Source organism: Simochromis diagramma, unplaced genomic scaffold (genome assembly GCF_900408965.1).
Source record: "Simochromis diagramma unplaced genomic scaffold, fSimDia1.1 OVJJ01000421.1, whole genome shotgun sequence".
NCBI lineage: Eukaryota > Metazoa > Chordata > Actinopteri > Cichliformes > Cichlidae > Simochromis > Simochromis diagramma.
Window position 1 is genome coordinate 9,047,822 of NW_024387250.1, and position 25,897 is coordinate 9,073,718.

Below are 25,897 nucleotides of genomic sequence, written 5' to 3' on the forward strand. Positions count from 1 at the left end.
GAGTCGTGACATTTCTTTTTGCCAAGGAAAAGGCCATACTCAGCAGGAGTTATCAAAGGCAAAAAGTAAAAAGTTCGAGTTAGCTATCTCTCTCTCTCTTTCTCTCTCTCTCTCTCTCTCCCCCTGGAGATACTCATGTTAAGCATAATTAAGCAGATTTGATTAGCATCAAGCCTGGCTTCCTCTCTTGACTTTTAATGAATGTAAATCTACCATCTACATCCTAAAGATTAATTTCTGCCAATTAAAAAACACAAGAGGGCTTATTCGAGAGAGGTGGGGGGGTTGGGAGGGAAAGAAGTGTTAAAGTCCTTTGAGTTGGAGTACAGTCAGAGTTTTATCCTCTTCCCCCTTGTCTTATGGTGAGATGGTCTCTGGAGATCTGTGTCTCTCTCTCCCTCTCGACCGAGATCATTATCAACACAATGTTCCGTGAAAGCCACTTTGAAAGGACTGCAAGCTCCATATGTAAATGATGGAAGTGTGTGTGTGTGTGTGTGTGTGTGTGTGTGTGTGTGTGTGTGGATAAGGAATCAGTTTGGGGTAAAGGGGTCAATTTGTCAAGCCAAGGTTACTGGCCCCTGTACGAGCTCTTGTACAGCCGCTTTGCATTTATAAGAGAGAGGAGGTGCAACACAAATTACCTTTAAAAAAAAGTTATGCCTTTTTTTAATTGATTTTTAAAACATTTTATGATTTTTTTTTTAATCCACCTGTGATAACACTATCAGATTCAACACTGGCGGGGTGGTATTTTTCCAAATATTTAATTTCATTGACAGATCTGCATAAATCTAAAATATATATTTTTTCATCAGCGCAATTAAAAAAAAAATAGACTGCACATAAAAGTCAAATACTACCACTTCTACATATCTAATATTTGATATTTTAGAGTGAGGCGTTCAATACTTTATTTAAAGCACTCTGCTTGTCATAATCAGATTTTTAAAAGTCCCTCTGATATCCATAAAGACTAGTATTTGGGGATAACACAAACATTTTCTCTCAGAAAAAGAACTGCAGTCATTTACTTCTTTCCCCCCCGAGGATAAAATAATTATACCCAAATATGTTATAGGAAGATTACCCTAATATGGAGATTTAAATGTTATAAAGCTGGAGATTGCATTGCTACAGACATCAGAGGCGTTAATATTTAGGTGTCGTTTCGTTAGGCGTTCATAAATAGGCTTATCCAAAGTTTATGTGGGCTAATCTTTGCTCTCTCTCCCTCTCCTCTCTCTGATCGCGTCTCTCACTCTCTAAGAATAAGCCCAGGCTCCTCCTCTTTATGTTAATGTGACAGTAGCATCTCCAGCTCTGAGACAAGCCTCCGCTCATTCTGATTCAAGTATGTGATCTGTTTTTCCACACACGGACCCCGTCTACTCTTCTTTCATCCCCCTCTCTCCTCCTCGGCACGCTCCATGCGCAGTTCACACTCTCCAAAGTGTACGCGTGTGTTCGGCCAAGTTACTTTCTTAAATAGTTGACTTTGAAGTTTACTTATTCTCCAGTTCTTGGTCATGACCACTATGGCAACTCCTGCGCCTCCGGCTCTGCTGCCCGCAGCTCCACTCGGGCACCACCCGGCGCCAAGTTCCGTGTCTCCGGCCACAAACTCTCCGCCACCTGCGGCCACCTCCGCCGCTTCCTCCCCGGCTCCTCCGGTGGCGCACCCGGCGCTGCTTCACCAGTTCAGGGCGGACCTCTTACTGCCGAACGGGACCCCGTTAAAGAGCGGAGGAGCTCCGGTGTCCAGCAGCGCTAAGCCCGTGTACGCCACTGCGTCGCCCGTAGAGAGCACGCCGCAGAACAACGAGTGCAAACTGGTGGAGGTGAAAGGTGCCAAACTGGCGTCGTTCACGGTGAAAGACAAGGAGCTCATCTGTTTGCCTCAGGCTTTCGACGTGTTTCTCAAACACCTGGTCGGCGGGCTACACACCGTTTACACCAAGCTGAAACGGCTGGACATTACCCCGGTGGTGTGCAACGTGGAGCAGGTCCGGGTTCTTCGGGGGCTCGGGGCCATCCAGCCCGGGGTGAACCGGTGCAAACTTATCTCCAGGCAGGACTTTGAGACGCTTTACAACGACTGTACCAATGCAAGGTGAGGCAGGGGTCCGGGGAGAGGAGAGCGAAGGGAAGGTGGGGAGGGTGGCAGTGTGATGGAGGGTTACCCAGCTCATTATTGAGGGAGGGGGAGTGCAGCAGGTGGGGTTAGCAGATAGCTACAAATATATCAAATTTGGGGATCAAACAGTCAGCAGGTCATGAAAAGGATCACAAAAATCTACATAATAATATAAACTCCATTGTTACTAATGACCTTGTGTTATTTTATATCTAATAGGGTATCTCTACAGAGTGTGTCTGTTATGTTTCAGAACTTGCCTACAAATGATTCCACTAATTTAAAAGCAAACTCAGTTTCCTTAAAGCTGCTGCATGAGGGAAAATACATTTTCCATATGTTTATTTATTTATTTTAGCTTTTATTGGAGTTCGTGTTTGATTTGATAATAACTGACTTGGGTCCAGTTAACCCCTTCTCATTTGCCACAGCACTGCTGCTGCTGGGGCTGTTACTAATTACCATTTTTATGGATGATAAACACTGTGATGGTGATTATGGTGTTTGCGATAATGAATTTTAGTAATCCTTATGAGAAAAACACTCTTAAAAGTTTCTCATGTTATCTGGGAGTCTGATCTCTGGCGCTGACATGCACGCACGCACTACTTCCCTTTCTCTCTGACACACTCACACTTGCACACATTGAATGTGACACTGTCATTCTGAGAAATTGATTCTTCACAGAAATTAATTAATTTTCATTTGGCCCCAAGCGGCAGCTTAAATCAGAACAAGCTCACTCACTCACTCACTGATCCCTTTACTCTCTCCCTCCTTCTCTTTGCCTCCCTCGCTCCATCCCTCTCTCCCTCTCTCCCTTCTTAATAACTTGCTGTCTTATCATATCAACACTCTTTAGCCCTGAGCATCAGAACAGAGGAGATGATTAAATGAATTCTCGGTATTTATGATGCGATTATGTAAATTAGCCTGTTTTGCAGAACTCTGATGGTGACCAGCTACATGGGTCATCAATCCAGTGTGCAGCAGATATGTTTGGATAAAGGGGCTAAATTGGCTGGGATTTGTGGTTTCCTGGTGCCTCAGTCTGCTGTTGTGCAGACCACATGCTCATAACAGCATGAGTTTGAATCCAGAGCAGTGTGGATTAGTCTTAGTTTGGGGAATTTATATTGTTTGATGGTTAATCCTAGCTCCTTGGAGCATGAATGATCCAATTTACACCTGCCATTAAATGGAGATGGAGAATGCATCTAGATGTGCGCTGATAAATGCCAAAATACCGATTCTGCAATGTTTAAATTACTTTTTTCCCCCCCAGTTCTTTATATTTACTGTTTGCAGGTAAGATCATTCCAGTGTTTTGATATGCCCTCATTTTATGTAATCTTTAAGCCGTTTTTGGTTTTTAAGTCAAAGTGTGGGATTTAAGACAAGCTTTGACTTGTTGAGCAAGCCCAGAAAAAAACTCCAAAAAGAAACATACTATTGTGAGAATCAGCTTCCAGCTTTACATGCGTGGATTAACACCTGCGCTTAAGCATTTGCGGCCCTCCAACCAAGACAAAATCCAGATGCATCTTCTGGCTGCTTAGGGATTTCTTCTATGTCTGGTGTTAATGGGAACGATGTTATACAACCCCCGAAAAATACACATCCTCTGCCGTCTCTAATTATCCACACAACACTCAAACAGCCTTTACTTAATGAGATCTTAAAACATCACTCGTCTGAAATCTTCAAACGACTTCTGTGATTCTTTGTCTGAAGGCTTCAAGTGTGCTGCGGTAGCCATTAGTATCAGCTCCACCTGCATTAGAAGTTTCTAAGTAATCCCCGGCGTGGACGGATCGACATACAATAGCAGGTAAAAAGTGAAACTCACGATGGCTTTTGTTTAAAGATTTCTGACCAAAGCGAAAAGTTTCAAGAACATCTCAGAGATTTTGATGATACAGCTTTCTGACCACGTCAAGGCTGACTGAGGTTCCTGTTACTGATTAAGACAGCCATCACTTATTATTTTCCAGTTCACTACAGTGAGACAGGCTTGAAAAAAAATAGCAGCCTTGTCTGATAGTTTAACATGACTAACAGAATGCTTTACATGGCTTTCATCCTGCTAGTTATTCTTTGGGCCGTTTGTTTATTCATTGGTTCTTTTTTTTTTTAGATTAAAATGAAGTGGTTTTTTGAAGCAGTGTCCTCTGTTTACCGTTGTCTTTCCTTCTCCTCTTTGTCTCACTGTTAACTCCTGCTGTGCACACACACACACACACACACACTGACCACTGACTCATCAAACCATGAAGAAGGGCCGACTTCACCCTCACTCAAAGCCTAGTTATAATTCATGCATAGGTGACACACAAACACACTCTCTGTTAACACGCACACACAGAAACTCACATGGTCACGCCTGTGTGTTTGCTGGCTTTGCTGCTAAATGACATTAGTTCCACAGTGAGAACATGGCGTGTAGGAGGCAACCTGATCCTCCATCCTTTTCTTTCTCCCTGACAAAGGAACAGTTTCATTCTCTGTTAGTAACACACATCAAATAGCTCGCTCAGGTCAAAGTGTGTGTGTGCATATAGTTTACAGATGCCCTATAAGTATTCATTATGCAGTGTCCATATATGCCTATCCTCCTGACTGTTACATAAAAGTAGTGTAACATGGCAAACTGATTACGTTAATAACAACACACTTGAATAGTAACACAGGATATATATTTATAAGTAATGGTATTTAAGGTTTGCAACTTATAGTGCATTTTTATATTATTTCTATATATGCATTTTTTTTTTTTAACTTGGCACCTGATTTGGACCTTGCAGATAGGTTTGTTTGCCCTCATATTTGCATTAAGATTCTTGCCTCCAACCCTGTAAAATGAGGTAAAAGTAATTGTGACATTTTAAAAAAAAAAAAAAAAACTTAATGGCAATTTTTCCAGAAAAAAGTCCATGTTACAGATAACAACTGGACAGATAGCAGTTTTCAGAGGACCTAATTTCTTCCAAAGAAATTGTCCCTATTAAAACTGCTGATAGTGTGTTATTTTTGATGAACCACAGTACCAAGGTCACATTTTCTTGGGAGATACTGCTGAAAGAGGCCCCTTTTTTTTCTAATAGCGTGAGCAAAATTCCATTTACCACAAATATATTTGGGTGGAAACAGAAATCCTTTTTTTGGGTAATTTTCAGCTGGCATTCACACGCTTTTCTTTGCAGCTCATGCAGCAGGGGCGTCAACAAAAGCAGAGTCAAATATATGAAGCAGGTGTTAATGTTACTCGAACTTAAATCAAACGACGAATGATGAATGAGACACAGTGGTATGTAGAGTACAACAAAAGCACCCTCTTTGTGTTTCTCGACTTGGCAGTGTCGAGCCAGTGTTGTTGTTGTGTGTGTGTGTGTGTGTGTGTGTGTGTGTGTGTGCATGGGAAGGTGGACTTCTCAGAGCTGAGCCCCACTGCCATGCCATAACTCACTGTCAAAGTCAGCAGTGTTAGGATGAAGGGGAGGAGGGCTGTGTGTATGCTCATGTGTGTTCGAGTGTCTGTGTTAGGCTGGGGCGGTTAGCTCAACTTTAACCTCATCACTCTTTTGATGTTTTATAGAGACGAGCACGATGAGATAGAGAGGGCCTCCATGTCTTCCACTGTGACAGGTTTTAATGGAGTACACATACTTTTCAAACGCACAGACACACTCAGTCTTGACACAGCTTTGACCCTGGAATGCGGGACAGGAATGTGAAGCGGTATCAGTTTAGGAGATCAGATTTTTTGCCATGATCAAACGTCCTCAAAGTCGAGCCCTACTGTGTGTGTGTGTGTGCGCACGTCTGTCTGTGTGTGTGTGTTGTCCTGCCTGCTTCTTTCATGACATCATCACGCAGGCTTTCCTAATAACAATGGCGCAGAAAGCTTTTTCAGCCCTCGATTTGAGAGGAAGATCACAACATCAATCTTTCCCTGCCTTCTGTAACCACCAACATAAGTCTTCCTGCGTACAGCAGCGACATTATGATTTATCAAACCGGACCGTGACGGCGAATACAAACCCATGTGATAAACACAGATTGAAAGGATGGGAGCATGGGAGCTGTAAAGCGCCTCTAATATATTCAAAACAAAATCTTGTTTGAGCAAGTTCTCTTTTTTTTTTTTTTTTTCCTCGCTCTCTCTCCCCACACATTCATATAAACACACACACACACACAGCTGCTACCTATCACCACCTCAGTCCCTCCAAGCTAGTAGCTGTTCCACTGTTCCACTGTTTTGACTGTAACACTTCCTCTTCTTTCATTACTTTTCTCTTTCCCCTGTGTGTGTGTGTGTGTGTGTGTGTGTGTGTGTGTGTGTGTGTGTGTGTGTGTGTGTGTGTGTGTGTGTGTGTTAGCAAGGATAGAGATCTGTCATCTTTGTTGTGTTTTGTTTCTGTTCCACCTGCACTAAGCTCCAGCTGCCATGTTTGGCGTTTCATGTTTCAGGTAACACACACACACTAAGCTTGGAGGGCAGAACTCAATGTACAGAGTACCTTTATTTAAAAAAACTGTGTGTGTGTGTGTGTGTGTGTGTGCATGTGTGGCCAGAGCGTTGGCATGAGGGAGGACGTCTGGGTGAGATTTTAATTAAAGTTTGAGACAAAGAGGTCATAAGCCATACACCCCCTCCTCTGCACACACACACACTCACACACACCTTACACACCTTACACACACACACACACACACACACACAATGAACTGTTTTCTCTCTCCCCCCTCCTCTCTCTCATTCCATCCCCTCAGCTTGATGACTTTTCCATGAAAGGCTTTTTCATTAATCCTACCTCAGGGAACCGGTGCTCTCCAACCACACACACAAACACACACACACACACACCATGTACACACACACAAACACACTTGCATGCACAACACACACATAGACCTCCCTCCATGGGTCACTTTGATGTATCAACGCACTTGCAGACTAAACACAAAATTAGGTTTGAGTTCTTTATGCCCCCTAAAATGCAACATATACAAAGGCGCACACACACACACACAGACGTACACACATACAAAACACACCCACCCATCAACGCAGACACGCAGAGGCCATTAATTAGTGTGTGCAAATAAACAGTAGTAAGGGAAAGGGAAGCGGCTGCAGTAAAAACCAACCACGGTCTTTTGGTCTCTGTGTATTTTATTTCCCCCCACTGATGTTCACTACTGCGTTTGTGTGTGTTTGCGCGCATCTGTTTGTGTGTGTGTGTGTGTGTGTGTGTGTGTGTGTGTGCATGTGTGTCTGTGTGTGTGTATTCATTTAAGGTGTTTCAACATCAGTTGCGGTGGAACTGTTACTCTACCTTCAAACCTGAGACCTAAAAATACATTTCCTGCTTTTGTTAAGCCCAGTATGCTGCTCTATAAGGACTGCAAAAGAATATTGTTTGTAATTTGAATGCGCCCCCCACCTTCACAAAAACTGCACATACTCCCACACAAACACACGTGCATGCGCACACGCGCACACAAAACACATACTTACAACTTTATCCCACTCACACATCCCTGCTGTATGTCTTTCATGTCGTGTGCGTGGGTATGCGAATCTACCTGAGTGTGTCTGCATGCTTGTGTGCGTCTCTCACTGTCTGCGTCCCCCGTGTGTGTGTGTGTGTGTGTGTGTGTGTGTGATAGTGTGAGATATCTGATGTCAGCTGTCACATCCCAGTCGGTCTGGGCCCATAATAAGAGACAATAATAACAACTCATTAAAACCGAGGGCAGGAACTGTGGAGCTCATCGGCTCATCAAATTAACCTTTGAACACTTCATACACACGCGCGCGCACTCACACAAACCCATACACGACCCCGCACATGCACACACTCACATTCCGATGTGCACGCACACGCACGCCCACACACACACTCACAATCTACCTGTTTTTCTCCCACAGTTAGTGACTACACAATCTTTCTCTCTGTCTTTTTGTCTCTCTCCGTCTCCCCCCTTCTCAGCCAGTGGGTGTGTCAACAGGGGATTGGTCCTTTCTGCTGTGTAATTGATGAATTATATGCAATATGCAAATGAGGCGCCATTAATCTCCTGACTGACAGCTTCGTTTATGGGGCCTTAATGACGGCTGGATTAGATTCTAATTAAAATCTGCTCAAAGACACCCCACGCTAGGAAGCTGCTGCTGCTAGTCTATCTCTCCCCCCCCCCCTCTTTTTTTTTTTTTTTACTCTTTCCCACCTTTTCTTACACTTTCAAACTCTCCCTTTTATTCACCTTTTCCTCTCGCTTTACACTCCTTGTCTTGCATCAACTTTTCAACTGTTCTCTCTGTTTCTTCAGCGCTCGGTCACTCCGTCTTCATCTCCTCTTGTTCCCCTCGCTCTGTCTCGCACTTGCCCACAGACTCATGTTATGTCAGGTTGCTATGAAAGGAGATGAGGTACGCTGGTTGTCATTAAGCCTGATGTGGCCCGTGTCATTTCCCCTGTCAGGACATTCACACCGTTTAGTCAGAGCCAAAGTGATGCCTGACAGCTTTTCACATACTTCCTCTAAGATTGATTGAGCATGCCCGGCTCAATCAAACCGCACACCCGCGCACACAAGACAAGAATCCATGTGAATCTGCTTGTAGTCAGTGTTTATTGAGGAAAAATTGTGGCACGGCGGGGAAAGAGGACTGAATGAAGGAAGGATTGAAGGAAAGAGGAGGCGAGCAAACACATTTAATAAGCAAACAAATGAATGAGTAAGCTGAACAGTAATGAGGTGCTTTATTGATGCCATAGGGAAACTCGTTTTTTGCTTGCTCGTATCCACAGGGAGGTCAGATTTGCTGTACAGCAGCCTTCCTGGAACCGGTCGGGTTTCAGTGTTTTGCTTGTTGACACTTCAGCAGGATCAGAGGTTTACAGGCTGAAGGACACTTTCTTTAACTGGGCCACCCATCTCAGTCTCGGCATGAAAAAGTGACTAAGTGGGTAAAGTATTAAACTGCCTAATTATTAATGCATGCTTGTGTTTTCCGCCTGCAGTTCAAGGCCTGGACGACCGCCCAAGAGGCTGCAGAGTGCGACAGAGGGCGGGACTCACCACATGCTGTCTCACAGTGGTCTGATGCATGCTGGGATTATACCTCCTGCAGGTGACCACCCAGACCTACACACACACACAAACACATAAATCGAGCATATTTTCTGAAGAAACAATATCACAACAGTGCATGAGCACAGTAAACTATTATGACAGTGTGTGTCTTAAATTACCAGTGTGGCATCATGTGTAGTGCAGGGCATGTTCTTAAAAGAGTATAGGAAAGAAGCAAGTTTTGTTTTACACATATCACAATAAATTTTTTATTAAATTTTGACTTTCACCTTGTTTAACTGGCTGTGATAGTTTAATAATCAATATTTTCAGGTTCTGGTATTTTGTGTTTTCTCAATAATTTTTTGTCTACAGTAAGCGACTCACAAACGATCCCGATGTGTGCCCTTAGTCGGCATGTTGATGTAAAAAAGCTGCTGCACGTAGAAAAAAGATAATTTGTTTAAGCAGGACAATCAGAGGAGGAGTACATATGTAGTGCAGTCAAATAATCGTCAATAAAGACGAATGAACAGTTGGTCCAACCACCTGGTCTTTCAGGAACAGAAATAGAACAGAAATAGAAAGGAATGCACATTTATTAATTTTAAAAAGTGAAAAAAATGTAATTACTGACACGTATGAAGTTGCAGTGCAATGTTTAAATGTGGGGAAAAATTTTAATAAATGAAAATGCACTTATCAAAATAATATTTTATTTAATGTATATATATTAATTTGATTTTAATGCAAATAATATCTATAATCAGCTTTTTTTAAGGTTTGTTCACATAGTTTCATGTATTTCAAGATTAACTATTTAATATGGTGAGAAAATTACTTTAGTATAGCTGTTACTTATAAAGACATTAACATTTAAGTAAACAAAACTAATATTAAAGTTTAATAACGGAAACATCTGTGATTGTATTCCATATTCAAGAAGTGAAGGAGAAAGCCTGTGTAATCACCCCTTTACACAATTTTTTCTGATGTCAGGGTTCACCAGACAAATCCCTCCTAGTGACACGTTGTTGCTTCAGACAAGAGTGGCGGTCAGCAAAGTTCAAAAACTGTTCTTGCTTCAGCTTTCAGAGTGAAAGCAGTGATCTGGCAGCCAGCTGAGTTACCCCATCAGTCTAAAAAAAAAAAAAAGAACAGGTTGCTTATGCAGAATGGGGCGGGTTTCACCGCTTTTCCAAGCAGACCCCCGTGATGGCACATTTTACCCCTCATCAATAGTATGAGGAGGTGGGGTTCGGGGAGGTGACCGCTGTGTTGATTAATAAAATTAGCATACGCACTGCTGACATATGAGAAACAACTCATAACTTGCAAGCTTGGTCTTTTTTTCTTGAATTATAAGTACAGCGTTCCCTGTTAAGCCCTCTGTTGAACTGGGTTAGAATCATAATCTCTAAAAGCTCTGAAACCTCTTTGAAATTCATTTTATAATTGAAGTGAGGATGTGTTTAGCTTGGTACTGTAAACCTTTAAGTTCTTATTGTGTAAAGGAGACTTTAAATCGTTATTTGTGCTTTTCAGTATGAGTTAGAATTTATGATCATTTTGAAGTGTTTGCACATCTGGCACTTAAAATTTTACAATCTGAAGCTGCATGTTACATTTATATTCTGACTTTCTATGAGCAGTCTGCTAAAGGCCATGGCGCTGCTTGTTTTAGTCACGGTTTTGTGTTTGAGTCCCTTTTGTAGTCTGTGTGTGTTTGTGTGTGTGTGTGTGTGTTGCAAAGAGAAAGGGAGAAAAGTAATTGTTGGCACCTCACCGCTCTCAAAGTTGCCCTTGGCTTTGTGCTCTTCACTGCAACCTGATCTTTTCATTCCCCGCCTCAAAAGAAGCCATTTTCTATTAGCCTCCGCTTCCTCTCACTGTTCAAAGGTGCTTGAGTGTGTATGTGTATTTGCGCGCGTGTGTGTGTGCGTTGTGTCTGCGCGAGCGTTCAAGAGCATCTTTCTCAGTGGGAAAAAAGAGTCTTTTTTCCACCAAAGGAGAGGGCACGGCGGCAATGTCAGTGCTACTGATTAGAACTGGCCACATGAGAGGGGAGAAGGAGACAGAGAGAGGGAGGACATTTGAGCGTAAAAGGCAGGGGAAAATCTTTGATGTGATCCTCCTTAGTCTCTTTTTCTCGCCCTCGTGTACTCGCGCACACACACATGCAGCACAGTGGCTTATGTCCCGCTGTGATGCTGACATTTGAAAAGGTAACGTAAGGAGAGGGGATGGGAGGAGAGAAGGGGAGAGGGCAGGAGAGAGAAGAAGAGGAGACGAGAAGAAAAAGGAACGATTTTGTTGTGGCTGTCAACGTCTTCAGCTGTTCACCTCAGACACCCGCCGTCTGATGGGAGTGTAGAAAACCACTCAGCAGTTCAGTTTGTTGCAAATGTTTAGACGTATTGAAGACCAGGAAATTAAGACTTACGGTCTGTTTGTGTTTCCTCTGCCGTGTTTGCACAGTTGTGTGGTTTGTCTGAACTTTAATAATTCAACGTGTTTGACTGTGTTAGCACAAGACATATTTAATTTTCTATTTTACAGGGTGATCTGAGGGTCAAACTACCTTCTGGGGTTCAACGCACAAATTAAAACATGGCTCGCATTTTTTCACTCTCTATTACACATTATCCAAAAGTGCACAACCCCCATTAGAAAGTATCTTCACTTTTTGCCTTGTGCGTCTAATTCGTACCGATAACGAAGTTCTTTCTGGATGAAAGGTGGAGCTGCTGCTGCCGCTGCTGAGTGTTATCCTGTGCTCTGTGCTGTGGGATGTGATATCCCTGTGTGGGAGAGATGAATGTCTTGGCTTGTTCCTATCACTGCTGATTCCCTGGCAGACTAAATGGCCAGTGCAGCGGTGCAGTCAGAATGAATGGCTGGCCCCTGTCCTCCTATGACAACCTCCTGCCTACCTACTGCTCTAATCCTCCACCGGGGGCCATTGATCTGGCCCTTATTGATTCTTTTTCTTTCTTTCTTTCCCTCTTTTTCTTCATCTCTGTATCTGTCTCTGTCTCTCTCTCTTAGATCTCTCTGCCCTGGCCAAAAAGATCAAACTGGAGGCGATGGCCGGTTACCACAGCAACCAACAACATGGCGGGCGAAACGGAGAAAACGGCGACCACAACCCCGGACTGGGTGAGTCTCATCCTTTTTTTTTTGGTACGTGCATATGTGAGTGTGTGAGTGTTATGTTAATCACGACCCGCATAACACTGTTGAACACATCTGTGATGCCAAGTCAATACAACTTGAGCAGCTGTGTTTATGAACCAGGCTGATTAAAACCAGGATGTGACATCACCTCTGCAGCCTGTATGTTTCCTTTGAGAGACAGTTAGTAGAAAAACAAACAACAGCAGCAAGATCTTGAGATGAAATTCAAAAAAGGATATCTGGGTGAGGTAATCCAAACAAATATATAAACACATCTATCTAAATTACTGCTTCTGTGGTGTTTTTTCCCAGCTTGTAATAATTGACTATAAGGCTGAATATTTTCTCCAGCTTGGATTAGTTTGCATATTTGTGGTACTCAAAAAGATTCAGGAATCATTTCCTGAAAAACGCAGTTGGTCATCTGCTCTGTGGCCTCAAAACATTGCCGGCAAGTCATTAGTACTTATTAGTCATCCCAATGAGAGAGTGTCGACTCAGACCAGCTTTGTTAGTCACACTTGTTTGCCATAAGGAGAGAAATTAAATCAGGATTGTTCTGGAAAAAGTCTTGCCTTTCAGAGCTGACAAAGGAGTGTGCTCTCATTTACAGTTTGCCCCTGGAAAGCAAAGAATCACCTTCTCATTTTTTTGATCGAATCCCTGTTGGCTGCTCATTACATGTTCAGATATTCTCCTATTTTAGTCATATGTTAGAAAAACCCGTTCCCTTCACAGTGCCCATCCCTGGATTTGCAGCGAGGGAGAGCAGCCAGCAGATCTGGAGCATCGGTGCACGGTAGTAAGCACACGGGGATGATAGAGAGATGAATAAGATGAGAGGCTGAAGCCAAATCAATAGTCTTCTCTCTAATTCACTATCCTGAATGCAAACGACAAACGCTGGACAATCGATGGCGGGACGGGCACAAGCACGCGCGTGTGCGCACACACACAACCCCCCCCCCACCACACACACACACACACACACTCACACACTGTTATCGACAGGTTAAAGCGACATCAGTGTGTTTAGACAGATGACTGGGCTTATGGAGGTCTGTGTGGAATATGCTATCAGCCAGACACACAAACACACACACACTTAACATGTGGAGCACAGCACAAGGCTTTAGGACAGAAATGTCCTAAAAAATGTCCTTACAGTTAAATCCCTGTATGTTTAAACCCATTATTACCTTTTTTTTTTTTTTTTTGCTTTGTGTGTACGGTGCTTGTGTCTGTAAACAATCCCAACATTAAGCATTGTTTACCATTGTATACACTCACTTACAACTGCCTGCATCTGTGCACAGTTAGATGGCATGGTTACCACCAGCCATTATAAACCTGTAAAGCTTAATCACTGTTAATGATAGAGTCAAGTGGAAACACACACACTCTCTCAGTCACACACACACACACACACACACACACACACACACACACACACACACACACACACACACACACACACACACACACACACAAACAGCACAGGCATACATACACACATAAGCACAATGTGTTTTTTCCATACCGCCACCCACTGCCTTATGGGAAGGATAGGCCCCTACCAGAGCTTTAACCACTACAAAGGCAATCTCAGATTACACACACGCACACACTCACAAATGCTGAGTGTGACACCTTATGGGCTGGGGAAGAGCAGGGAGCAGCCATTTCTGCATTTAACAAGATCTTCTGGGAAATTTACAGTAACTGTGTGTTTACAGTAATGGTTTGTTTGGATAAACATAAGAGAGGCACTTTGACTTTTGATGTTTTTTAATGAAACATAAGAGAAAGTGATGGGAGGGCAGAGAGAGTGGAGAGGGGGGGATAAAACAGAGTTAGGATGAGGGATAGAAAAATGAAATTTATGGAGGCAGGTGGGATTGGAGTTGGGGTTGAGGGGGGTGACAAAAGTGGAGCGCTGGTTTCAAACCAAGGCTTAATATTTAGAGTTGGCTCATAGTTGATTGTTGGAGCATCTGGTTATTCAGCTCCATTCAGACAGATCTTTTGTTTGGATTGGTTTCTGCTTTGGGCAAGTGAGAGACTAATCTGCCAAATGCACAAAGCACTGCACATATGTCCAGCGAGCCCAACTCATAAAGTCAACGCCTCGCCCTTTATTTCTTAGTTTGCCTTTTCCCCTTCTTTCATTCTCTCCCTTTTTCTTTCTTCCCTTTTCTCTCTTTATTTGTTCTATTTCATCTCTCTTCTTTGGATAGCCTTTTTTTGTTTCCATGCACTCGTTCTATTATTTGTGACAATTGTGCGGAATAGAGTCCAAGATTTTTTCCTTTGTGTTTATAATTACCCAGCGTGCATTGCTGGCCCAGCACCAGGACTGCCATCAGCTTCTTTTGTTCCACTTCCTCCCTGTGTTTCTTTTGTTTTTGTTTTTCCTTTTATTAAATGATAAATATTTATGTCATTTTCTACCCCTCCCCCCCAACAGGATTGTTTGCTTCATGAATAGAAGGACTGCAACAACCCACTAGGGTGCTGTGAAGGAAGGATTTTCTTTAAAGATAGTGGATGCTTGTCTTAAAGAGAAGAGCGCGAACGACAGATTGGCCGAGATAATAGGAGTTTAGTTTCAACTGCTGAAAACGTGTTAATTTATGGTAAAGAACACCGGGGTGCTAACAGAAAAGTTATGTGTTTTTCCCTTGACTCCAGCAGGGCTGAATTTGTAGGTTTCTTGGCGCTCAGAAAAAATCTTGAGGCCATCAAAGCCTTTGAGAAACAGCTGTGTCTTCCTCTACTCTGTTGCCTTTTCTTCCTTTCGACATTTTTTTCACGCACATTTTCAAGTTGTGATTTAGAAGCAGAGCAGTCATCCAGGTAATACAACAAAGAGGAATGATGCTGGTTTTCAGATTTATTTCTTGTCATGAGAGATGCTGTGCATTTTCAGTTCAGTAAATGACATTGGGCCGAACAGAGGAAAGCCTTTTAAGATGTGATGGGTAAAAGAAATAAAACAAACACAGCTGAAGGTAAAATGAAAGAAGCCCCACATTTATGACGAGCCAGCCTGGTCTGACTTATGAAAACCAACTGACTGTCTTACTCCATCTTGTTCTCCTTCTTTTTTTATTCTTTTCTACTCCAGTTCTTGAGCAGTTGCCCTTCATGATGATGTCACATCCTCTGATCCCTGCCAGCCTGGCGCCAGCCTCCGTTTCCATGGCGATGGGCCAGATGAACCGACAGAGCATGCTGGCCAGCATGGCCAACGTGGCGCATCTCCACGCCAACCCCCCTGCCAGGGCTCCCACCTCCGTCATTAAGGTGAACTCAGAGGCCCATCAGCCCGGTGGATCTGACCACGAGCCAGTAATTGCCTGAGTCCGCGTGATGCTCAGGGAAGAAATCAGAGTTTAAGATTTACATCGAAATGTTGTTTCAAAACAAAACATTTGCTAAAACAAATTTCTCCCAACATTTAACATCCAAAGAAATAGTTCTTATCTCTACATCTTCTAAATGATTCAATGTCTCTATCCTTTACGTGCAAAATTAGGAATCAAGTTATGGATCGCTACCAGAATATAATTAGTCGTTTCTTGGCTTCAGGTCAATCCAATATCTATTTATGCATTTTTCAGATGTGCTGCATACCGACAGAAAATGCAATCCTCTTCGCCAAGTTGATGACTTTGCTTAAAAATAAACCGCTATGTATAATTAAAGAAATTGAACCTGTTAAAATAAATTAGAGTTTGAAGAGACACATAAAACACATCAAATTAACAAATCACTCAACACAGTTTTCCCAGTGTCTCATCTCATAATGTTATTAAGTATGGTTTTGATGATTGGTTAGGATGGCTTAAAAGACCTGAAAGTAGATTTCTGGATTCTCGTTTTTGTAAAGTTTGATTTTTGTGAGCTTTGTGTGTCTTTTTATTATCCATAATTTCAGTTGAATTGAGTTGTGACCGTGTGCCACTTTGGTGCTTCTTAGGAGCGAATGCGTGACAGCCCCTCCCCATCTCCCTCACTGGAGGAAGCTCAGCTGTCGTCCAATCACAGCAGCAGTGTGTCAAGTTCACCATCTCACACAGAACGCACTGCAGAAACTACACGTATGTACTCACTTGTGTACGCACAGTATTGCGGCAGGTTCAATCTGTTCAAAAATACATACATACATACATATATATATTATTTATATTTCATTTTCTTAGCTGTAACAGGAGCTATAAGTCCGTTAATAACCTTTTTGCGTTGTATGTTTTCTCTCCAGATCCGCTCCATGACGGCCTGTCGTCAAGTCACAGTGTGTTGGGTCATTCTCCTGGTTTGGTGCAGGGGGGCAGAGATACAGATGTGACTTCAGTGGAATACAACAAGGAGAACAAGAGGAGCCACTCTGACAGAGGTAAGACAGTCAGCGCTTGAAGTTCCAAAATCTTAAAGAGTGTGTGTTGACCTCACTGCAAAGGTCAATTTATAACTGCTTTCTGAGAATATATTGTATAGTTAGTCATTAGTCATTTAATAATGCTTACTGATTATTTCTCAGACAGATGAATTGCCTTTGAAACAGGTCTGTCAATGCAGAACAGCAAGCATTCAGTTTCCTTGCAGTTCACCTTCATCCACAGCACATTGTTATTTAAAGGCGATTTAAACACCTCCGTCACCTATCTGAGAGTTTCTCATTAATTATTTATTTTTAAAGAAAGAGGGTTCAACAAGAAAGAAATCAGTATATCAGTAACAGGTCAATGAGCATTCACCGTCTTACCCTTTCTCTCCACTTTCTCTCCTTCTTGCTGTCAGTGGCCCCCAGGCTCCCTGCGGGGAGCAAAGACAAATAATTCTGCAAAACAGGACTCCATTAGACCAGGAAGCGGTGTTACATTAGCGAGCCATTTGCTGGGCCGCGGTCTAACGAGCCAGGCGGCCTCCCGCGCTCTCAGCTGGACCTCATCTGCATAACGACTGCCTCCCTGTCGTTAGGGCCTGCGTTGCCACGGCGCTGCAACGTCAGTTGTTTGGTTCTCTCTGTCAGGGAGGTTTGCATTAGCTTAATGAGGACTGCTCAAGGACAAACAGTCAGCAGAAATCTACTGCGAGAGAAAAAGAGAGAGAGACTGTTTGTATGCGAGTTTGTACGTGTGTGCGTGCATGTAAATGTATTCTAATACGGAATCGCATTATTCAGTAATTGAATCTAAAAATCACAAAGGCCTCCCAGGTACGGTTTCTGATGCTGTCAGGTGTCTGACAGTATTGACAAAGCAGCGAGGGCACCAACAACGTGAACGCCGTGCATCACACGTTGCATTTATGTGATTGATTTTCAATTGATTTTCCTGCATGCAAATGAAACGCATGTGCATTTACTGGATTGCAAACTTTTGTGCTTGACCTAGAACATCACAGGATAGGCTTTATCGTGGATTGAGCAGAGTTTCAAAGAGCACTTCAGCGCTGTCATTCTGTCAATCCATTGTATGATAATCTGCGAGTGTGTGTATGCGAGTCCGTTTTTGGCTGTGTGTGCTGTTTTACTGGTCTTTGAACAACGTATCCATGCAGCAAAGATCAGAGGCCATCCCTGACACCTCACTCCCATTAACCAAACATCAGCAAAATTTTATTCTCTCACTGTCTCTCTCTTTCGCTCCCCCCACTCCCCCTTTTTTCCCTCTTCCGCTGACTGGCAGTCTTCACGTGGTGAAGTTCATTAGCCCTGGGGACGGGTGGGAGAAGAGTAAGAGAGACGGGGTGGGGGGGGGGGGAAGAAGTTGGGAGAAAAGAGAAAAACAGACAGTGACCTTGGTTAGAGAGATGGGTAAATGATCAAACAAGCTGGCAGCTGTGTCTGTGTGTGTATGTGTATGCCAGACCTGTGTGCGAGTGTGAGGTAAAGTAGGCGTAAAACTGTAACTCAATAAAGGATCAGTCACATCCAAGGAGCCTGGGGAGCCCACGCTGCTGACTGCGCACTTCAGCAGCTTCGAATATGTGTGTGTGTGCGTCTGTATGAGAGCCACAGGAGTGTAGTTGGATGCCCTCCGCTGAGCTCGCCAGCACCTGCTAATTACCTTTCTCTACAGAGCAATGCTTTTAGCAAGAAAGAGGGAGAAAGGGGAGGGGGGGGGGGGGGTATTGCTTCTCATCTGTGAAACACCTTGAATGTGACAGTTGCCAAGACGTGAGGCCGAGGCAGTGTGGGGAAGGTGGGTGGATTTGGAGCAGAAGATGCTGTGGTCAGCTAAGTGGAGAAAACACTGTCATTTGTCACAGACAGAGAAAACTGCCAGATATCACATCGCACGCTCACACTCGTCTCTGCTCCAATAACTGCCGAACTCCCAGGACGTCTTCGTCCTCGGCGGCTCTGAAGACAGTAGACGCATAAACTGAGCAACTGCCTGATGCAAGGGGAAAAAAAACCATGCAGGAAATGGCTAATCTTCATCTCCCTCTCTGTCACGAATAGGGTACACGCAGTTCTCAGGTTTGCAAACAGATGGTCATCCATAATGCAGGTTCTTAGCTGGTTTTATGGGAGATGTCAAGCTGTGGTGCATTATCAATAGGCAGACTGCCATCTAATAAAGGGTAACCACATTTTTAAAACCCCAAACCAGGACGTTTGTGCATGTGTGCACGAACTTGCACGCAGTAATTAGTGTAAACACCTATTTGCTGTTGGGCTTGATGTGTTTACAAGAAATTAAGTAAATTATATTAGTAAGCTAGAAATTTCTGTGCTTTGATTACATATTGTCGCAAGAATGAAGATCTTTTTTGCTGATTTTAAACAAACATTAACCAATATATACTATACTAATAGGATTGAAGCACACACTTGATAAAAGAGACAGTTGTAAGACAAATTACTAACACAGTAAGTATTGTCAAATATGCATACCACTTTTCAAAGGTTTGCTCTTTTGGAAGGAGAATAGATGTTAAAAAAACAAAAAACCAAACAGGTGCCTAGGCCACAAAATACATTTGGAAGCTCAAGAAAATCGAATCGATTTTTATACGTGTACATTATTTAAATCACTCCTTCTTTGCAGGAGGCTTTCAGCTGAAGTGTTTTGCTTTTATAATCTATATGAAATACGCTTTGTCAACTTGTATTTAAAATTATCAACTATCAAGATCCACTTTCTAGCTTTTTCCAGAGCTCTCTATTGTCTCTTAGTGGATGAAGAATATATTAGAGTAAATGACGTACCAGTTATCATGATAAATATAAATGTGTAAATTGAAAGTCTCATACACTTATTGCCTTATCTTTGTTTTCTCAAAGTGGTATTTACCACGGTCAGTAATTTACTTTTCTTGCTCTAATAATTTTTTTATTGATCCTTACTTCACATAATGAAGTGATGGCACCCCTGTGTGTGATTCCTTAAGAGTCTGTGTGAAGGTGAAAGCCATGGGCTCACTGTGGTAAACTGATTCAGTCAGATGTGCATCAGCCTTACAGACTAGACATCAAACTGTCTCTCTTGCCTCCAGATAACACCTCCTTGGCCGCTCAGACGACCAGGGAGAGCTGTGATAGACAAGTCTACCAGAAACCCCCATCAAGCAGGGAGGGCTGTGAGAGGGTTTCTTACCCGGCAGGACAGAAGCTCCCAGCAGGTCTTCACCACACTCCCTTCATCTTCCCGGAAGGCTTGTCCTCCATAGAGACCCTGCTCACGAACATCCAGGTGAGGCTCTGCCGGGCTTTATTGTTATTATTATACCCCAAGATGAATAGGAAGAGAGATGAGCCACTCTTTGGGATTTCCTGAAATGGTAAATAGTAGACATTTAGGATATGCAGTAATTCAGATGGGCGTGTGCTGACCTGCTTCTCAGATTTTACATCTTTGTTATAGTATAGTCACAATGAAAGCCCTCTCTGGTTGGGTTTTCACAGGGAGAAAATAAATAACCCATCTGACCCTGAAGTGATGGCAGTTAAAAGACCAGCATTTTTTTCCCACTCGGTAATCCTAACCGAATGTGATGACAGACAAAGTTTTGCCCCTAAAAAAGATTAATTGTGATTGTTATACTTTTACAATTAGGAGACTTTTTATGTTAACATGAAATGTTCAGAAACACCGTCTTTTTCAATTTGTATTAGTAAGGTTCAGCTGGTAAAGGGTTTACTTTTTTAATGTTGGTGTAACCTGTTGCTGTGTGTCTGTGTGTCTCCAAGCAGGGTCTACTGAGAGTTGCCATAGAGAATGCCAGGGCGCAGGAGAAGCAGGACCAGCTGGAGAGGACAGAGTTGAAGATGGAGCTGGTCCGAGAGCGGGAGCTCAGAGAGACCTTGGAGAGACAGCTTAGCATGGAACAGAAAAACAGAGGTAGGCTGCTCCACATACAGATGAGTTAGAAACAAATGTCAGTGCTAACTCGAGATTTTGTCTCTGGAAATTATTCTAGTTGGCAAGTGTTGATTGGAGTGTTACATTTGGCCCTCGTGAATTTATTAACTCTGGCACGGTGTGGATTTTACTGTCGAAACACTGACAAAATCGGCCGTGCAGCTAAACAAGAGTGGTCTAATCCACTTGTAAAGCTGACAGGACGTCCATTATCGGGAAAATCAGATAAGGAAGTGAGGACACCTACTGTATATTACCCCTCAAGGCATCTGCAGAGGTGAATTAGACTAAAGTTGGCAGTCTGCTACAAACTAAATCAAGTTTGGCAAGTTTACAAAAGCTGTCGTATACGGCACGGTCAGAGAAAATTCCAATCAAGGACAGTTTGGTTGATGAGGACACACCAGGTGGGGAAGCATGCAACTTGTGGTGGAAAATGACCACAAAACACAAAAACTAAAACAGCCGCGTGATGTTGCTTACCTGTTGCAGGGGTTTTTGAGCAAATGCAGAGTTTGCTATACTTTAATAGCATGTTGACCTCACTTACTAAGGTCAAAGTGCCATCAGAGCTTTTGTTGCAAATATCCACCAAGGTCAGAAAGCATCCAACACTGCATGCAAGTCAAGCATTAAAAAAAGCACCTAAATATTTTGATTGCAAAGTTTGAACTTTTCTGACATCCTTTCACACTCTTGGCCGTCTGCTTGTTCCTTTCTTCCTCTTCTTTTTTTAAGTTCTTATCCAGAAGCGCCTGAAGAAGGAAAAGAGGAGTAAAAGGAGACTACAGGAGGCCCTGGAGGAGGAGGTGAAACTCCGTGATCAGGCAGAGCACAGTCTCCTGCACACTGCCAACACACACACAGGTACAGAAACGGTTTTGACTCAGAATTTATTTAAGTGACTAAATCCTTCGTAATTCTTCTTTTCATATCTAATATTGCCCAAGCCTTCACTACGGTGTAGCTTTGACTGTTCATTAGCCTCTAATTAAGTGTCTTTATTAATTAATGGCCAAGCTACAGGCCATCAATCATCAGCAGCCCCTCCCCACACAGAGCCTGTGACCCAGGACTCGGATGGGAACAACCACGATGACAGCAGGGTGGACACTAAGGCAACAGTACAAGGTACAAGTGACCAGATAACGAAGGCAGCTTTCTCAGTATGTAGAGGTGAAAACAGGCGTCACATTGTGATTAAAAAAATTGTGGTAAAAATGCTGCACAAAAGCTGTCACTGCTGTAATGTTCTGCCACCAAAAGACAACTTAAATGTGATTAATACAGGAAATGCCAACAGAAACGCACTAAACTTAAAACTTTAAACAAGTGGGGACTAATTGATTTAATATTAATGGCTAAAAACTGACGTAATGTTCCCAAAAAATACATATACGTAGTGGCAGGAATTTATTTAGCAGCTATCGACCAAGCTGGGGAAGGAGATTTCTTTATTTCACCTACTCACTGCTTTTGATGCTTAACTGACCGGTCTACTGGAAGAGTTTTCAAAGATTTCACAGGGAGACCACTCCTGAGAAATTGAACAAAATGAAATGAAGCATGAGACAGTTTTCTGAGGTTGCCGGTTTAATGGAGACAGGCATTTAATATATTTATTTTGCCACCTTTATTGTCTTCATAGATTAATGAGAAAATCCCACATGTAACATCTTAAACAGACAGAAAAAGAAATGGCCATGATCTCTAGCTCGGCCTCATCAAAAGAGTGCATGGTTTCAGCCCACCTCTGCTCCGCGCTGTGCCAAGACCGCCATACCAAACAGCGTGCTTGTTCAAAAGCAATTTTTAATTGAATGTCAGTGAAGCAAGAAGAGAACTGGCCACTAATTAATGGCTGTCTTAATTGTCCTCATGACGAGTTTGTTTGGACATCATTTGCATAATTAACACCCAGTAATAAATCATTTAAAGGGGAATTGTCTGTCAGACAGCAGGGCAGGATGTGCTTCCTTTGTGCCAGGAAGTTTTATCGCCAAAAATGGAGATCAGCGGCAGAAAAACACTTTCAACTGAGCCTTAATAATGTTCTTTTGTTAATGATCTTTGCTTGTGGCTCTATAGGACCTTCTCGATATTGAAATTAGTGAATGAATTGGATCCAGCACCGTGCCTTTTACTGTTAGAATAATGCTTGTCTCCCCTGAAATTGACAAATGTTATTGTGCTGAAATTTTATTCATTATCGTTTTTATTGTTTCAGAGGGGAGAGTGTTTCTGCAAACCACTGGGATGTACTGAAGAGGATGGATGGATGGATGGATGGATGGATGGATGGATGGACGGACGGATGGATGGACAGAGTAATGAAATTTCTTCATTCATGGGAAATACAATCGACAGGCATGCTCAGTCGCGCAGTGGCATCTCCACATCCCCAAGAGGACCCCTTCCTACATTTTCAAGAGTGACATTTGAACTTTCTCATTGTTCTCTTGTTTAATTTATTGCATTTATCACCAAATTCTAGTGGGAAAAGTACTGATGTTGTGTTTGACTGTGTTTCTTTCAATCAAGGTTTTTAGATCCTAGACGAAAATGACCATAGTTGTTTTTTTGTCAGTGCTGTTTATCTCGACACAAGTGATCGATATAACTTGTAACAGAGTTGTGTACATATATATAGTCATCATTTTTGTTATCGCTATCAGGAAGAAAAAAAAACTCATAATGGCATGTTGTACAGTCAGGAAATGACTTGTATTGTGTATGTTATGCAGTAGTGCAGTTTGACAATACAAACAATACAAATCCTTTTTATTAAATTGTGTCACTGTTTCTTTCTTTATTTTACTAGTGTAGTCTCTGATGACATTTTTCATTTTGTTTGTCTTCATTTCTAATTTATGGATTTATATTAAACTTTTTGTAAAAAGTTGCCTGAGTGGAGGAAGAGATGGTCCATGTGTATTATGCATTGTGAGGGTATGGAGAGGGACGTGGCATTGATTCTTGCTCCATCCTTAAAACCTTCCACGCAAGTATTGATGGCAAAGAGCAGGGTCATAAGTGAGCTGCTGATTAATGACACATGTTGAAAAGACACAATAGTTCTCATTAAGAATGGATCATTTTGAGTCAACAATTAGTAGTTGGCACCTTTTTTTTGTTAAGAACTTGACAACAACTTGTGGAAGAAAATAGTACACTTGTGGCTATTTATGGTCTTAGTATTTATGCAGGAGACAGAACCCTGCATAATCAAACTAATCAATAGGATTTTTTTAAATTGAACTCCTGTAAAGTCTTATAATATAAATCCAGTGTAGCTTAATTTGCAATTTAGAATTTCAAAAAAAGTGTGTGCCTACTTACAGGTATAAGATATATTTGGCTCATAAAATGAGGTCAGAGCAGTGAAACCAAAGTGTGTGTGTGTGTGTGGTTTAAGAAGTGTTGTTTTACTGATGCAGATGTTAAAAGCATGGATATATAATATATTAAGAGGCATTACAGATCAAAAGTGCTGGCAGTTTAGGGACTTTAGAAGCAGTTGCCTTGAAGACATACTCAGGAACTCGGCTCAGGAGGAATATTAAGTTTTCTAAAATCCCAAACAATACATTTCTCATTGCTCTGAAACCATTTGTTGTGCCAAAAAGAAAAGGAATCTTTGCACTCAGCCAGGCTTTGCTCGTGTAACCTTGTCTAAATGTGCAGTGTGCCATTTCCTGGACACAGGCAGATAAGCTGTGATGCAGGACGAAAACAATACCTCTGTTATAAGCAATTCTTCCTGAATACAGAATGGCTGACAAGTGAATAGCAATGATTCACATAAATGAATGTATGAATGAGTCATCAGCTTTTCAGATGACCACCTCAGAGGCTGTCTTGACTAAAAAGGTTTGTGACTTCATTCAGCAGCGCACTACTCTTTCACACTCCCTTGTATCTCTCTCTGTCTCTCTCACACACACATACACCTACACACACACACACACACACATCCCTCACAATTCACCGAGTGGCATTGTCCTGCCGAGAGATGTGTAATGGAAAAGATAAATGGAGGATAAAGCTAAGGTGACAGGACCGAGCATGCATGTGTATATGTGTATTTGCATGTGCGTGCGTGTGTGTGTGTGTATGTGTGCCTGCATGTGTGCACTGCACAACAGACCAGCAAACCATCTGCTCATCTCCTCTTAATGAACAAAGCAAACAGCAGGAGTCAAGGCTGTCTCCAAATCTGGAGTCTCTTTATTGGTAAGCACACACAAACACATACATACACACATCTCTGTGCTGTTTAATCTGATTATCTTTGATTGAGAACAGGGGCAAAGCAACCTTTTTAGACCTCACTCCTACATCAGTGACAGAGAAGGTCTGAAACACAATTAGCAAGCTGTTACTGAGCTCTGCTTTGCAGTCACATCTGACCACAGGCAGCCAAATAGACCTAATGGGTGGGAACTAACCAATGGGAACTAACACAACTGCATCTGTTGATGATGGGGAAAGTGCAACACTATTAGACAGCTGTTCGCCATATCTTTTCAAATGCACTAGGCTTTGGATCGACTGGTTCTGGAGCTATCACACCCAGGCAAGAAGCAATACACACATTTTGATGTGACTAAAACTGGCAGCAATTTGACAATAAGACAAAGCAGGCCCTCTGCAAAGGAAGTCTGGACCTTGACAAGATATGACACTGTGTGCATGACGCCAGATGACCATAAGAAAAAGTCATTAAGCTAGACTTGTGTAGTTACATCCTGCTCAAAGGCCACAGAATAATTTACATGGGTAGCACTCTTTGAGAAAGCTGAAGTTATAAACATCTGCTGTGCTGCATAAATGCTTATTACATACCTAAAAATGGTCATAGGTGACAAGGTTAAAGATCAGACTTCAGGCCTTGATAATCCCCTTGGATTAGTTTATAAGATAACAGCAAGGGGGCACTGTGTAGAAAATACTGCCTTTCTGAGGGTCATCCAGCTGCAGCATCTGTACTGTTGAAATGCCTGATATTTCATCATGGATACAAAAACCCAGTTGTTATTGGAGTAGCTTTTAACCTGAGGATACAGACCTAATGGTTGTCGCTGGCTGATGGAGGTGACCCGGCTCTCAGAGATGGTGTGAT

At 42.4% G+C, this 25,897-nt stretch overlaps 1 protein-coding gene and 1 long non-coding RNA gene across 4 annotated transcripts; one reads left to right on the plus strand and one right to left on the minus strand.

Annotated features, from left to right (window-relative positions):
- Positions 1-1,298: 1,298 nt before the first annotated feature.
- On the plus strand, positions 1,299-24,743 carry dachc (dachshund c). 3 transcript variants are annotated; one of them, XM_040001294.1, is made up of 11 exons: positions 1,299-2,113; positions 9,172-9,281; positions 12,272-12,382; positions 15,528-15,706; positions 16,383-16,503; positions 16,665-16,799; positions 19,910-20,106; positions 20,604-20,754; positions 21,514-21,642; positions 21,835-21,906; positions 23,003-24,743. In XM_040001294.1, the coding sequence occupies exons 1-11, from the start codon at positions 1,530-1,532 to the stop codon at positions 23,038-23,040; spliced, it is 1,827 nt and encodes a 608-aa protein (XP_039857228.1). In that variant the 5' UTR covers positions 1,299-1,529; the 3' UTR covers positions 23,041-24,743. The 3 variants fall into 3 exon arrangements, with proteins under 3 accessions (XP_039857228.1, XP_039857226.1, XP_039857227.1); XM_040001292.1 differs by having other exon boundaries at positions 1,302-2,113; positions 21,796-21,906; positions 23,003-24,011; XM_040001293.1 differs by having other exon boundaries at positions 1,303-2,113; positions 20,607-20,754; positions 21,796-21,906; positions 23,003-24,005.
- LOC120714812 lies at positions 15,666-17,360 on the minus strand. The gene is made up of 4 exons (XR_005691511.1): positions 17,169-17,360; positions 16,637-16,715; positions 16,516-16,547; positions 15,666-15,775 (listed from the first exon to the last, which is right to left on the minus strand). It is a non-coding gene; the product is annotated as an uncharacterized LOC120714812 (long non-coding RNA).
- Positions 24,744-25,897: the final 1,154 nt, after the last annotated feature.

Excerpts from the sequence above, each read along its gene's own strand:
- dachc (XM_040001292.1), top strand. The coding sequence starts at position 1,530 with ATGACCACTATGGCAACTCCTGCGCCTCCGGCTCTGCTGCCCGCAGCT. Across the intron at positions 16,800-19,909 it reads GAGGAGCCACTCTGACAGAG|ATAACACCTCCTTGGCCGCT; the intron begins GTAAGACAGTCA and ends TCTTGCCTCCAG. Across the intron at positions 20,755-21,513 it reads CATGGAACAGAAAAACAGAG|TTCTTATCCAGAAGCGCCTG; the intron begins GTAGGCTGCTCC and ends TCTTTTTTTAAG.